The sequence below is a fragment of the Apaloderma vittatum genome, unplaced genomic scaffold, assembly GCF_000703405.1.
Source record: "Apaloderma vittatum isolate BGI_N311 unplaced genomic scaffold, ASM70340v1 scaffold21627, whole genome shotgun sequence".
Lineage (NCBI taxonomy): Eukaryota > Metazoa > Chordata > Aves > Trogoniformes > Trogonidae > Apaloderma > Apaloderma vittatum.
In genome coordinates, this window is record NW_009727034.1 from 10,736 (window position 1) to 24,578 (window position 13,843).

General features: G+C 39.7%; 1 protein-coding gene across 1 annotated transcript in view; it reads left to right on the forward strand.

The window, feature by feature from the left end:
* Positions 1 to 611: 611 nt before the first annotated feature.
* CLASP2 (cytoplasmic linker associated protein 2) overlaps positions 612 to 13,843 on the forward strand; it is a gene marked incomplete at its 3' end in the record, with an annotated part of 58,063 nt that continues 44,831 nt past the window's right edge. The window contains exons 1-2 of the mRNA XM_009873537.1: positions 612 to 788; positions 1,291 to 1,437. Of these exons, the coding sequence (XP_009871839.1) occupies positions 755 to 788; positions 1,291 to 1,437 (181 nt within the window). The remainder of the gene's footprint in view (positions 789 to 1,290; positions 1,438 to 13,843) is intronic.

Here is a 13,843-nt window from a genome sequence, read left to right on the forward strand (position 1 = left end):
CTGAATAAGCAAAGGGTAAATAGTCACCATTCCAGACATAACAAAGCTTTGCGATTAATCTTGGATTTGTTTTGTGGTTTGTTTCTTGTTAGAAATGGCAGTTTTTAGAGCAGGTAACATGTTGAGTTGGTCTTCCGTTACTGTAGTGCAGCTGTGTCTCAGCCTCGCCCATTTTATTATTACAGGAACCGTAGGCTGATACGTTTTGTGTGCTCAAGCTTGTAAATAAATCCTTCTTCCCTAAGTGGATTGAGAAATTGTTACATTCTACTGCTGGAATATGTTGCTTGGCTTTTTTTCTCTTTTTTAAGGCTGAATATTTTGCATTGGGACTATTTTATTTTGTCGCTAGGGATGAATTTCTTTCTTGATTAAAAATACACAAACCTGAAATGATAGGAGAGAGGAGGGCAAACCCCAGAGTATCGTCTGCCTGTCTAATTTCTTTTTAATGAAGGATTGGAATAGTGGCAAATGCTGTGTGTGGGAACGAATTTATTTGCATGGAGGATTTTCACCTTTTCCTCTGGCAGTGGCTCCCAGAAGATGATGTCACCTTGCAGCTCATTGGTTGTGCGGCACCTAGTGCGGGGAAGGGAGAGAAAGATGCCGGAACAAATCTCAGTGGTAGATCTAGGGTGTTTGCGAGCAGTTTTTGATAGCATCTTCGATTAGTATTAAGAATTTTCTGCGCGTGGCCATGTGAGGTGCTGGGTTCGTCCTAGAGTGAGGGGATTGCAGAGCGATCAGAGGAATGAGGCGGCTGATCTGCAAGAGGATCTGTGATTGTAAGTTGAAAAATCTGGGTGGAAGGAAAGAGACAGGGAGTGCTGGTTAGACACATTGTGGGAGGATGTGTAGCAGGAAATGCATGCATGAGTAAAAGAAGAAAAGGGAGAAGCATTTGTCTTTGGTAGTCTGGAATGATAAGAATTATATTAAGGGCTTTCCTTTGGGGAAAATACTCAGAAATAGGCAAAAATATTGAATCTCTGCAAAGATATTTTCCCTTTGTGGGAATTACAGTGTAGGATTCATTTTTGTGTTCAGTTTTACAGTGGTTAATTATGAAGGCAAAATAATATTTTATAAGAACTTGTAGAAAATGCTGTTGATTTCTCATTGTCATTTTATTCTTAGGTCAGAGAGAGAGGGGACAAAGTGATAAATAGTTGGTTTTGTGTATACATTTTGTGAATTTCTGGGAAATGTGGAGCAGAATAGGTGATTGGGAAATAAATGTATGTCCATTCTAATAGCTGTATATTTATTTAATATATTCTTTTCCAGATAAAAGCTTTGATGATGAAGAATCAGTGGATGGAAATAGGCCGTCATCAGCTGCTTCAGCCTTCAAGGTTCCGGCACCTAAAAAGCCAGGAAATCCTTCAAACAGTGCAAGAAAGCCGGGATCAGCTGGTGGGCCTAAGGTTGGAGGTAATGTAAAGCTATTCAGATTTTAATCGGTGTTCCCAGAAATCCTGCCAGAGCAGGCACAAACCAGAGAACTTTGAAAGATGATGTTTAATTCATGACTGCAGTATTTTTTGCAGAGCTGAAAACAGAAAGGGACCTTGGTTTACGTAATTATTCGTATGTAAAGGTGTGGGCATGTCTGTCTGGTTCTGTGAATGTACATTTAGCTTATAAAGGCCTCTAGTTCTAAATAAAATTAACACCTGGAGATAGCAGTTGTGTTGGTGAAGTGAATACATCGATGTCTCTGATAGAATCCATACCTCACTTTTACTGTATGTATAAATATACTGGGAAATTCTGTAAGGATTTGTGTAGATCAAATTTTTACGGTACGTCTGCACTTTTTCACATGGCTAGAAAGGACTGGCCATCAACAACATACCTCGACAGGCATCTGTTACACCTGAATGGCTTTGATTATTTTTCCTTATACTGTCAGGGTATTGTGAAATTGGTTGGGCAAGATAAAAAATGAGGGCCAAAGCCCTTTCCAGGATTTATTTTTTTTTTTGCATGATAAACTTCAAAGCAGTGTAATGATGATGCTTACTAATAATAATCTATGAACACGGAAATCCACTTTTTTATTTTTAGGGCGGGGGTACTCTAACAAAAGCAGTTGTTTACAGCTAAAGAAGTGACAGCTTTTTTAATGGTTCATGTGCACATACAGAAAAATACATATAATTAAGTGGAAATATACCATGCTTTGGGTATGGCTTTTTTATGAATAAGTGACTCAGTAAAGAAATTTTGTAAGAATAAGTAATTTTTTCATGTTTCTATTCATGCAACATTTCTTTATGTGAACTGCAAAACAGATACAATTTGAAAGAAGAAACACATTCTAAGGATACCTAAGTATTTTCATGTTAATAAGTTATAGTTAATGTTATGACAAATGACTGGTTTTTCTGGTGTGTTCTTAGAGAATTCCTAATAAACTGAAAAGATTCCCATAGGGCGGAATTGACACCACTATAGTATAGCTCAGAATTGATAGCATGTATATTGATAATATGAATTGGAAACTATCACCTAAAAGACTTGCTAAATGAAGTTATCTGTTGAAATTGTCTCTTAGTATTCATTATTGTTACACAGATAATCATGATAATATCATCTCCTTTAACCTGAAACGTAGTGGGTTTTGCATGCAAGACTAACATTCACAGTACCAGAGCTGAATACTCCGGATTCCTGTTTCTTTCAGTATGTGCTTCTTCTAATATTATTTTTCTAAATATAAGTGGTTTTTAATGTAAAATTCTTTTTGTATTTAGACTTTAACTTCACATGCTCTGCCAGTTAAAACATGGAGATAGGAGATCAGAGGAAGAGAAATAACAGAATAACCATTTGGCTGGGGTTTTTTCAATTTTTCTAGAAGAGCAATAGTAAAGGAGATTAAATGCCCCAAAATTATTATGTTGTTTTATCTCCTTTTCCTATATCTCCAACCTTCAGAAAATTTAAATCAAAAAGTACGTGAAATGAGGACAAAAGTACAAAACCAAGACACTTTGGTCATTCCTTGCTTTATACCATGTCCTTCCAACTCTGACTGACCAGTGTTCACATGTGTGTCTCTTTGCTCCCCCCCCTTTTTTTTTTTATTCTGTCAGTATGCCTGTAGTAAAAATTTTGAAAATTTAGGATTAAATGATTGGTTGTCTTTTATCATGTTGGTTAAATTGTTCTATGAATGCTTGTCTGTATGTGCCTCTGTGGCATGGTTATGCAGACTGTCAGGAGACTGTCTGGGTGATCTAGAAGGGTTTGGCACAAAAACGATGGAGAATTTTTGCCTTAGTATTTTTTAGTAAAGATATTATGCCTTGTATTCTTCACCAAATGGTTCAAAGGTGGAAATTTGTCTTCCAGTCTTCAGTTGTTCTCAATTACTTCAAGCTTTTTCTCTTCCTGTCTACCAGGGAGAAACTTTTAGAGGCCTCTTAAACTACTTGTGTGCAGGTTTCTCTCAATATGCTTCCTGGTTTACCTCTTTGGTGTTGTTTTTTTTCTTTCCAAGGTTTCCTTGAGTTGAACCTCAATCTTTTCAGCATTTTCCATATTTTACCATCAGGAAATTTATTACTCATTTCTGTTTTTAGCAGCATTTGTTTTTGTTTTGCTTCTGCTGCTCATTATTTGTATATTTTGATGTTTTTCTCTATCTCCATACTTTTTTTTGAGGTTACCAGTGTTTAATTCTGTCTAGTAACAAGTTTGCTAGCAGATAAAGATATTAAATGTCTGCCCTGAGGGCCTTATCCTTTTCCTAGCCTTAAAAAGAACATTAGTATCGATGACAAATGTGTTAGTTGAATAAGACAATCAAGCTGATTTCTTCCAGAAGTGAGGAGTTTCCCATAGCATTGTTGATATGAGCAATGGTACCAGATGGGACAAGAGGTCTGCATAGTCCACTGTCCCATCTGACAGTAGTCAGAAACAGCTACAAGAACAATGTACGTGAAGAGGGCAAATGTTTAGAAGCACCCTGTTGTTACAGGATAAAATGCTGGGTTTACAGAGCTTTATTCCACAGAGAACCACAGTCTTTGGAGAGTCCAGTTAGGATGTCCTATTCTGCTTATCTTGAGATTTTTCAATCCTTATGGCTACAAACAAGCCATGATGCTCTTCTGCATCCACTTTCTATAAAATCTGCTTTGCAAGTGCCTAAAGGACACTTGAGATTTTTTTTCTGCAGCCCTTAAAATTGCAATATTTATGGAGCAGTTCTATAGTTCTGGAATTTGCCTACTCTTGCTGATTTATTTAGGCTCTCTCATGTCTTGTAGTCCCAAATCCTTCTGCTCGCCGCTGCTTTCCAAGCATGTATTCAGTGGGCAAGTCATTTCTCACCTTTCCCTCATGAGCACTGGCTACAGGTATTTGTATCAGACTAGTAACTGCTCACCTCGCAGCCCTGCCACGTGCTGGTCCTGCTTGCGCAAGTTTCCCCTGACTTCTCTGTATATATGTGTACATAATAAGCAGTTGCAGTTCAGCCTCGGAGGAAGAAGTAGCAGCAGCTCCATTAACTGCGTTGCTTTTTTCTTTCTTTTTCACAAAAATCTCCAAGGTCATAGTGGTGACCTGCATCTGCAGTAGTCCTTCGCTGCAGTTTTTCTGTTCAGACTGTTAATGACCAGGCAGAACTGCTTGTGCAAATAGAAATTGTGTTGAACTGAGGTTAACTGCAAATTCCATCCATTTCAACTGCCTTCATATTCCAAAGATCCTTCTGCTAGGATATTAAGATGTCTTTTCCTATCAGCTGCACATGAAGATGAAGAATAGCCTTTTCCAAGTTCCGAAAGGGAATGAAAGCTATCCTGTTTTGAGGCTAAGAAAATTAAATCTCTTAGCCATGCTACCTGCTTTCTTTTATGCTGATACCTGCTGAATTATACCTCAGATGCATATGTGCTTGGCTTTTCATTATATACTCCGTGGAGATGTTTCTTATTGAAGAAGTGGATAATTCCACCACTGACAGATAACTTTTTTCAAGTGGAAGGACCTATCCAATATCCAAAAAGAGAGTTTTTCACTGTATTGGATGCTTTGCGTTTGATGTAGGAAATGCATTTTGGTGCCACTTGAAATGCAAAGTCATTGTCCAGGAAGGCAGGTGAAAACAGGTATTTGCATTAATGATAGCCATGTCCTACTTGGGCTCGATGTCTCTCCTTGTGTTGGGAATGACTTGTCTCATCTTTTTCTGTCAGCTGTAGTGGTGGGAGTGCTTGTACAACTTGTGCATTTGCTGACAGGTATGATAAAGACTGCAGAAGGCATATTGCCAGCAAAGTACTGGCGCAGCCAGCCTCAGTGTACTGCCCTGAGAGGAAGAAATCCAGCAGGCTGTTTCTCTGTAACTTGACTGCTTCGAGGTGTCCAGACACTGACCTTCTTGCTTGCGATGAATGAGAAGTGATAGATCGTCAATTTAACCGGGATGGTTTGGAGTATTTCTTACTCTCTGGTCAATACACTTCCCCTGGTCAGTCCTCTGTCAGGAAACACACATCTGATTTGCTCTACTTCTGACACGTTTGCTTTCAGCAATTCATTCAAGTAGCAGAGCCTCTGGAAATACCCCTTTGCTCTAAGGCCATCTCACTGAGAATGTGCACTGTGTGTGTTCTGCCCTTCTAGAAATGGATAATCCTGGGTTCTCTCTTGGCAGCAGCTTTTCAATTGTAAGGGACACCATGATTTACAGTAGGAAAAAGGCTTGAGTGTGTTAGCCAATATTCTTCTCCTCTGTACTGTTCAAGATCTCATACAGGTCTTTGGCAAATTCTCCTGCCAATGTGAGCTCCCTGTTCCAAGTCTTCTAGGGAATTGATTGCCTGTATGCTATTCAGAAGCTTTATGTACTCTAGGTGGTAGTAGGAAACCTCAGTCTCTACCTTCACAAGAAGACAGGCCTCCTTTTCCCAAAATGTCAGTTTAAGTCAGTAGTCTTTAGAATGGTTTAAATGTAGGGATGGTGATACTTCAAAAGAGCCATGTGGCACTTGGAAGAAAACCTAATTGTGACAAAAAAATTGTATTAACTTTCTGTTGTATGTTTTGTGAAAACCTCTGCAGGGCTGGGACGTTATTCTTAGTGTTGTAATTTGACTTTCTACTTTCTGAGATTGTTTTCAGTGGGAAGATACTGCATTGTGTATATTTACCCATGTTTTGTTGGCATTTTAGATCTATGGTGCGTTGGCCTGCTAGTGTTGTTATAGGTTGCTTACTGTTTAATAATGTTGTTATGCTTTCTTTTGAAACAACTTGTGTTTCTTTGGATTGAACCATCCAGTAACAGCTAAGGGGATGTTATTCATTTAAATGTAACAATTATTGTAGCTACTGTTTAGAAAGGTATCTTGGAGCAAGAATATTGATGCCGGCTGTGAAGAATGTGAAGTGAAACCCCAAGGATGTACAGTTTTACTTTTTTTCTATTAAAAAAATGCATGCATGCAAAACCCACTTTTTTTCCAACATAAAAATTATGGTGTTGCATTCTTTTCTTAAACTGCTCAAAGCATCTGGTCCTCAATGAAGACCAAAACCTGTCCCAATTTGAGGCTTGATGCTGGGATTAATTGAAATAACCCTCAGTTTTAGAATGGTCTTAATTTTTAAAGCTCCCTGAAGTTTGATGATTGCTGATGATTTCCTTTTAGGGGGGAATCGGGTAACTATAAAACTAGGGTGAACCAGGTGAGCCGTTGTGGCAAAAGAAGTCTGTGAGGACTATAATATCACTGTACGTGTTTTTCTAAACTAAAGGACCTGTATTCTTAACTGTAGGAAGCTATTTCCAAGCTTAGGAAATTTCAGTTGAGTTTGTGAGTCTGTCGACAGTCTGTTCTGTCAGCATGGTAATGCGCTTTTGTCCTTCTCAAGAATAGCAATACAGCTCTCTGAGAAGTATTAAAATGGTACTGATTTGCTCTTTTTTGCCTCTGTTTTTCCTAGCAGAAGACATTTTGAATTGTTGAGAGGCTTTACTAGGAAACAGTTTAAATGGGAGTGGTCTACATAAAACAAATGCAGTACTGAAAAATAGGTACTTGCCTTCTGAAATATTACCCAGGTGAAGTTAACCTGGGTAACATTTAAACTACATACCGCAGTTAAACATTTCTGTTGAAAGAGCTTCAATAATTTTGGAACTGTAAATACAAATTGCTAGTGAATGGACATGAAACAGCGTAAGCTCATGCCTGCTATATTTGCAGCTAGGCTCAGCAGGTGAGTTGGAAAATCAGTGTTAATGAGCAATCTGAATTAAAACAAACATGATAAATTGTATATACATACACTTAGATACCTTCAGAGAATATATATATGTATTCATAATGGCTCTTTATTAGTCTATTTTCTATGCATCACCCAGATAGTTCATACTACTTTATTTTGCACTAATTTCTAGAAGCTTCAATTAGATTGTAGGATTTATTACATTGGTACAAGCATGATACTGTATGCGATAGTCATCTCAAAAGGCTCAGAAATCAGAAGGCTTAGAAGTCAGCTTTGCAAATAGATAAAATAGGAAGAGGGTAACAGTGGAGCAGATCTGCAGATAAGAGCTCACCGCACTGTAACCTTCTTCTGACATCTCTACACTGTGTTCTCCTCCCGAATGTTTTACATTGAATACTGATTTTTTGCAAGCAATAAGAAGGGGAAGCAGTTTTGTTGTATATTTTCATATGGGTGAAGCCAGGAGGAACATGAGGAAGGAGGCAGCTGGGCTGAAATCAGATGACCCTGCCACTTTAGGGCCTTGTGGACTGTGGCTGTATTACAGATATCCAAGACAACAAACCATTCCTGCACTGCAGTTTTCCGGAGTAGCAGATGTGATTCTTTTTTGCAAGGTGAAGGCTCCGGCAGAAGTTTCTTAAAAAAAAAACCTGTTTCCTTTCTTCGGACAACTGTATATGCTTTCAAATAGAGAAGTAAGGAATGTAGAAACTTGAGATGTGAATTATTTTTATAATCTGTATAGAGAATTTTCACCAAAGGTGCAAGTGTTACTTGCAACACATAAATGAAATGTCCTTACAAATACAAGAGAACAATGCATTAAAATCAAATCACTTTGACCTTTTGTCTTGCACTAATGAACTTTTAGAAGTAAAATATAAGAATCTGTTGTCTAAAAACATGTGAAAACTGTAATTGTGCAGTTTGTGACGACAGGCAGCGTTAGTTCTAGTTCTTAATACAGTGTCTGTATGGATTGCTTTAGAAAAGAATGCACAATGTGAGCTTGAACATTATGCTTGAGTTGAAAGATGACTGCATGAGCTTGCAGTTGAGTAAAAACAGACATTTTAAACAGTGAGATAAGCCTGAGACAAGTCAGGTGTCTGTATTGCTGCTCGTGAGACTGCTTGTTTTTCTCTACACCCAGTGTTTGGAGTTATCTAACGTATGCCATCCAAACCTTGTATTAAGTAAAATGCTATTAATTTCTTCATTGTGTAGCTGTCGTATTTTCTGCATGCTTCACAAACACTTGTGAATTGATCTCTGTAGCATGCCTGTGAAAATAAGAGGTAGTATTATCAGTCTTTTATACATATGAAACTGCACTACATAGGAATTGAGGCTCAAGATGTTGAAACTGTGCATTCAGTATTAGGAATCGGCTTCAAAGACTACTGACTAAATTTCTCAAAGAATATGATGTTCAGTACACAAAGGAATGTTGGTGCTCAAGAGCATTTCTGTATTTTAAGGTACGCGTGCTGGTGCGGTAATCTTCAGTCCTGTAATAATTATTTTGTGCATCTTTTTAGTATATGAGCCCTGTCTTTGCTCCTGACTAATGTGACACACCTCAGAGATTGAGATGTACTATCCTAGTAGTTGAACATCTTGCACCACCTTCTTCCTTGTAAGCATAGCTCACTCCTAATTTCTTCTTGTCATTCCAGCCCGTGTTCTTTCCCAGTGTGAGTAATTCTATGGAGAGATCTGCTTAGCATTGCAGTCTTTAGAGCCAGCACACTCACTTGCTGGGTGGAAGCTTCTGTTCATGTGCAGCGTCTCTGGTATGTGGGAGGAATGTTTTAGTGAAGCAGGCGCGATTTCCAGGGAAGCTGGTTACCCGTGTCCTCCAAGTTTCTAATGTAGGCAGATAAAGTAAGGAATAGAAGGTATTATTAAGGTGCTTGAAGGTATTTTACTGTTTCGTTCAGTTTGTGCAGCTATATCAGCTTGAATGACTTTCTGGGTGCCTCAGGGAGGATGCCTTTTGGCACTGAAGGAGCTGAGGTGGACAAGTCAGTGCAGAAGCAGTGTCAGTCACTGGGGCTGAACATGATACAATTCATCTGTCAGCTTCCTCAAACTGGGCTTTCTAGTGAAGGCTTTTCCACTCTGCTAAGTCACTTGGTTGTAACCTGAGTTGTCTTCTAAGCTGGTTAACTGACAAAGCCTTTGTGTTTGTTTTAAAGGTTCTGGGAAAAAAAACCCAACAAACCACGCGTTGCAGATGTGCAACGTGTGTGTGTGTACTCTTGAAGCTGCCTGAAGTCATCTCCTTCCCTGCCTCTGTGAACTCATTTGTGTCCTGAGTCACCCACTGGATTGAGCTAGTGTCATGTTTGTAAGGCCCCACAGTGAAGCAGGCCAGGGAAACTTGCGAATTGACACTCTTCTTGGCCAGTTTATTTGATTCTCAGCTTAGCCTCTCGCTGTTGTGATTTACTATTAAGCTGTACTGGTGCTGGCATGAGAGAGGTCAGTAGGAGTGAGTGGGAGTTGCCAGTTAACCACCTATTCTACGAAAAGCTGAGTAAGTACTTGAGCTTATCCTGCCCTGTTATCCTGTGCTGACCTGAAACTGCTGTCACTTCCTAGTTTACAGCTGATTGTTTATTATCCTACAAAACCAAAAGGCTTACAGTACTTCTTTCTTTTTTTTTTTTATTTCAATCCAGAATGATCTGGAGAGGAAGTAAAGCTTTTGAATTAGTTGGGGTGTAGAATTGGATTTTGGAGTCTTTTTTGTTTCTTTCAGGAAAAAAAAATTATCTGCATCATTTTACATTAGATATGTTGCTTAATAAGATGCTATTATTGCATGCGATTAAGAGATTTCTGAGTGACGAAAGATGTTTGTATAATGGTACCTTTTCAAAGTTCACTAATGCTTAATGTGTGATGCATGTTGTATCAGAAAATGATTACAACTTTTTAAAGAAGTGTTTTGACAAAAACCTTTAAGAATAAAAAGTGAAACAAAGTTGTAGAGTTTGAATTACTTCTAATTTTCTGTACTGACTCTCAGCTGAGGGAGGCCTGGTTGGATTCAGTGGGCTAAGTCCAAAGGCAGAGTAATGTAAATTACAATAATTTAAGAAAAAAACTAGTTGATGAGGCTCTGAAATTTAGTTACCTGCTGGGCACTTAAAGGTTCACATGTTCTGTATGTAAGGTTAAGAACATGAGTGTTACGGCCTTTCACTGAATAACTCAGGAGGGATACTTCTAAAAAATTTATGATCACATCTTGGTCTGAGAAGGTAAGCAACAATGATGACAAAACAGCTTATCAAAATATGCATGCTCTGTCAGATCTGTCAGTTTAGAATCTGAAGGCAGTACTGCCTGAAATGAGACTTTTGCTAAGCTCTGCTCTTGCTTTTGTGGCGGAAAGTCAAGCTCCTATAAAAAAAGCATGATAAGTTTTTTGAAGGTATCTACATGTCTGCCACTGTTCTGTATCTTGTTGTCATAGTAAAAGACTCTCTCCTAAACTGGGAAACAGTGGGTTGAATTCTGTCATTTTTTGTTTAGTTTCTACAGAAATAGAGACCAAGTGAAACGGTAAACATACGTACCAGGAGATAAAGAATAGGGAAAGGATGAACAATATTTTTCCTCCTATTGCAGTATAGACTATGAATTGTATGCAGAATGAAGACAAGACAGTTACTTCACACTTAATTTTGGTATGCGTGTGTGATTGTGCAATAGAGGAGGATAAAGATTAGTGAAATATTAGTGAATGTGCTTTTAGAGAGAACTTTTTTAAGTGTCACCTGCCAAAAAAACACATAACCTTTTCTATTACCAGGTAAAGAGGCAATCAAACCATTTTCTGGCAAAGTGAATTTTAAAAGTGATCTGTAGAAGTAAACTAGTTGTTGAGACTACGAAAAGCGAGAAATACTGTGTCTCCGAGCTATGCCAAATAGCTTTTAAATAGTAGTCAGTTCCTCATCTTTTCTCTCTCTGAGGCTCGAAGTTGTTATTCTGTAGATAAAGGCTGTTCTCTTATTGAATGATGTTAAGGTGTTACAAAATGTTACTTAGAGCATGCAATTTTCTAACTCTAAGTGTGATATTTTAAGGCAGACTAAAGATAATATGTAATTATTTAGCCAACCCCTTTAATCTGTACTTTATAGTGTACAGGAGTCTGTGAAGAGTACTGGAAATACAAACATCTGTGGTTTTATGTTCGTGGCCTGGTTCTGTCAATTTTTAATATTTGGTTTCTGTAAGTTTACTCCCTTGGCAGAAAATTGTTAAGTAATGGACAGGAATGCAAAGTACTTTTCCTTCTGCTTTAACAGTGGCCTTTGGGTATTTTTATAACTGAATAATAACACAGGACTTTTATAAATTGTTAATTGCAGGAGGGTGTTTCCCTCTAGTGTCACAGGATCACTGTAGTCTTAATATTTTATCAGGTTGCAGAGAAACATGGAGGATGAGCTCTGTGGAGGTTTACTGTGTTGTGACAAGAAGAGTGGGTTATGTTTGATTAAAACAATTTTGACAAGAGCAGAAAAGTTTTATGAACTGTTTTTTATATAAATACTTGAAAAAAAAAGTTCTTTGACCATATGGAAACTATATTTTAAATTTAAAAATCAGTTTTTCTGGTAGCCTTTTGACTACACTTTTTCTTCTCCATTAACTTTTCCTGAGTATATACTGCATATTGTCTGTGATGATTTTTGGTACTATGACACTTCCTTAAATATCAGTGTGTTTTGAGAGGGACAGGTGAGGTTATGAATTGAGCATCTGGGCAGCTGTTCGTATCACCTAGGTTAGTGTGGTGTCCTTGTGCCGCATTATTTTTTTGCAAGGTTTCTTTCCAAAAAATTCTGTCCCAATGAGGGCATCCTCCTTTTTACGAGCTGTACGGGTTTGTGTGGTGGAAGGGTGTATTCTGGGTGTAAATGGGATCTTTCCCTCTTCTGTTCTCATATGGTCAGGTACTCATTCACTTTGTGGAAGGACTGGTTCCCTCTGCTGTGTGGAGGGAGAAGTCCACCCACGTCACACAGGGCACTGGCTGGGTCTGGGAGAGAGGAGAACCACCCAAGGTAGGAGCAGATCAGGTCCAGGAACACCCAGAGAACCTGAAGGTGCACAAGTCCATGGGACCTGATGAGATACACCCAGGGGTCCTGAAGGAACTGGCAGCTGAAGTTACTAGGCCACTAGCCATCGTATTTGAGAAGTCGTGGCAGTCTGGAGAAGTTTCTACAGATTGGAAAAAGGGAAACTTAACCCTCATTTTTAAAAAGGGAAGCAAGGAAACCCCAGGAAGCTACAGAGCAGTCAGCCTCACCTCTGTACTAGGTAAAACCAGGGAGCAGGTCCTCCTGGTAACAGTACTAAGACACATGAAAAATAACAAGGTGATCAGTAACAGCCAGCATGGCTTCACTACGGGCAGTCGTGTCTTACTAATTTAGTGGCCTTCTGTGACGAAGTTACAGCTCTAGTTGATATGGGAAGAGCAACTGATGACATCTACCTGGACTTGTGCCAAGGCATTTGACAGTGTCCCCCATGACACCCCTGTCTCTAAGATGGAGAGACATGGACTTGATGAGTGGACCACATGGTAGATGAGGGACTGACTAGAGTGTCTCACTCAAAGAGTTGTGGTCAATGGCTCAATGTCCACATGGAGACCAGTGGCAAGTGGAGTTCCTCAGGGGTCTGTTCTGGGTCCAGTGCTGTTCAACATCTTTGTCAGCGACATGGATGACGGCACTGAGTGCACCCTCAGTAAGTCTGCCGACGACACCAAGCTGTGTGGTGCCGTGGACTCGCTTGAGGGAAGAGATGCCATCCAGAGGGACCTTGACAGGCTTGAGAAATGGGCCAGTGCAAACTGCATGAGCTTCAACAAGTCAAAATGCAAGGTCCTGCACCTGGGTTGGGCCAGTGCAGGCACAAACGTAAACTGGATACAGAGTGGGTTGAGAGTAGCCCTGAAGAGAAGGATTTAGGGATGTTGATAGATGAGAAGCTCAACATGAGCCGGCAGTGCGCTCATGCAGCCCAGAAGGCCAACCGCATCCTGGGATGTATCAAGAGGAGTGTGGCCAGCAGGTCAAGAGAGGGGATTCTCCCCCTTTGCTCTGCTCTTGTGAGACCCCACCTCGAATACTGCGTCCAGTTTTGGTGTCTCCACCATAAGAGGGACATAGATCTATTGGAGCGTGTTCAGAGGAGGGCCACAAAGATGATCCAGGGACTGGAGAACCTCTGCTATGAGGACAGGATGAGGGAGTTGGGATTGTTCAGCCTGGAGAACACTCAGCTCTGGGGAGGCCTTGAAAGAGTCTTCCAGTACCTGAAAGGAACCTACAGGCAGGCTGGAAAGGGACTTCTTACAAGAGTGTCCAGCAATAGGACAAGGGGAAATGGATTTAAATTGAAAGAGGATAGGCTTAGATTGGATCTTAGAAAGAACTCCTTCAGTACAAGGGTGGCAAGACTCTGGAACAGATTGCCCAGGGAGGTTGTGGCTGCCCCCCCCCCGGGGAGTTTCAAGGGGGGGGTGGGAGGGGCCTGA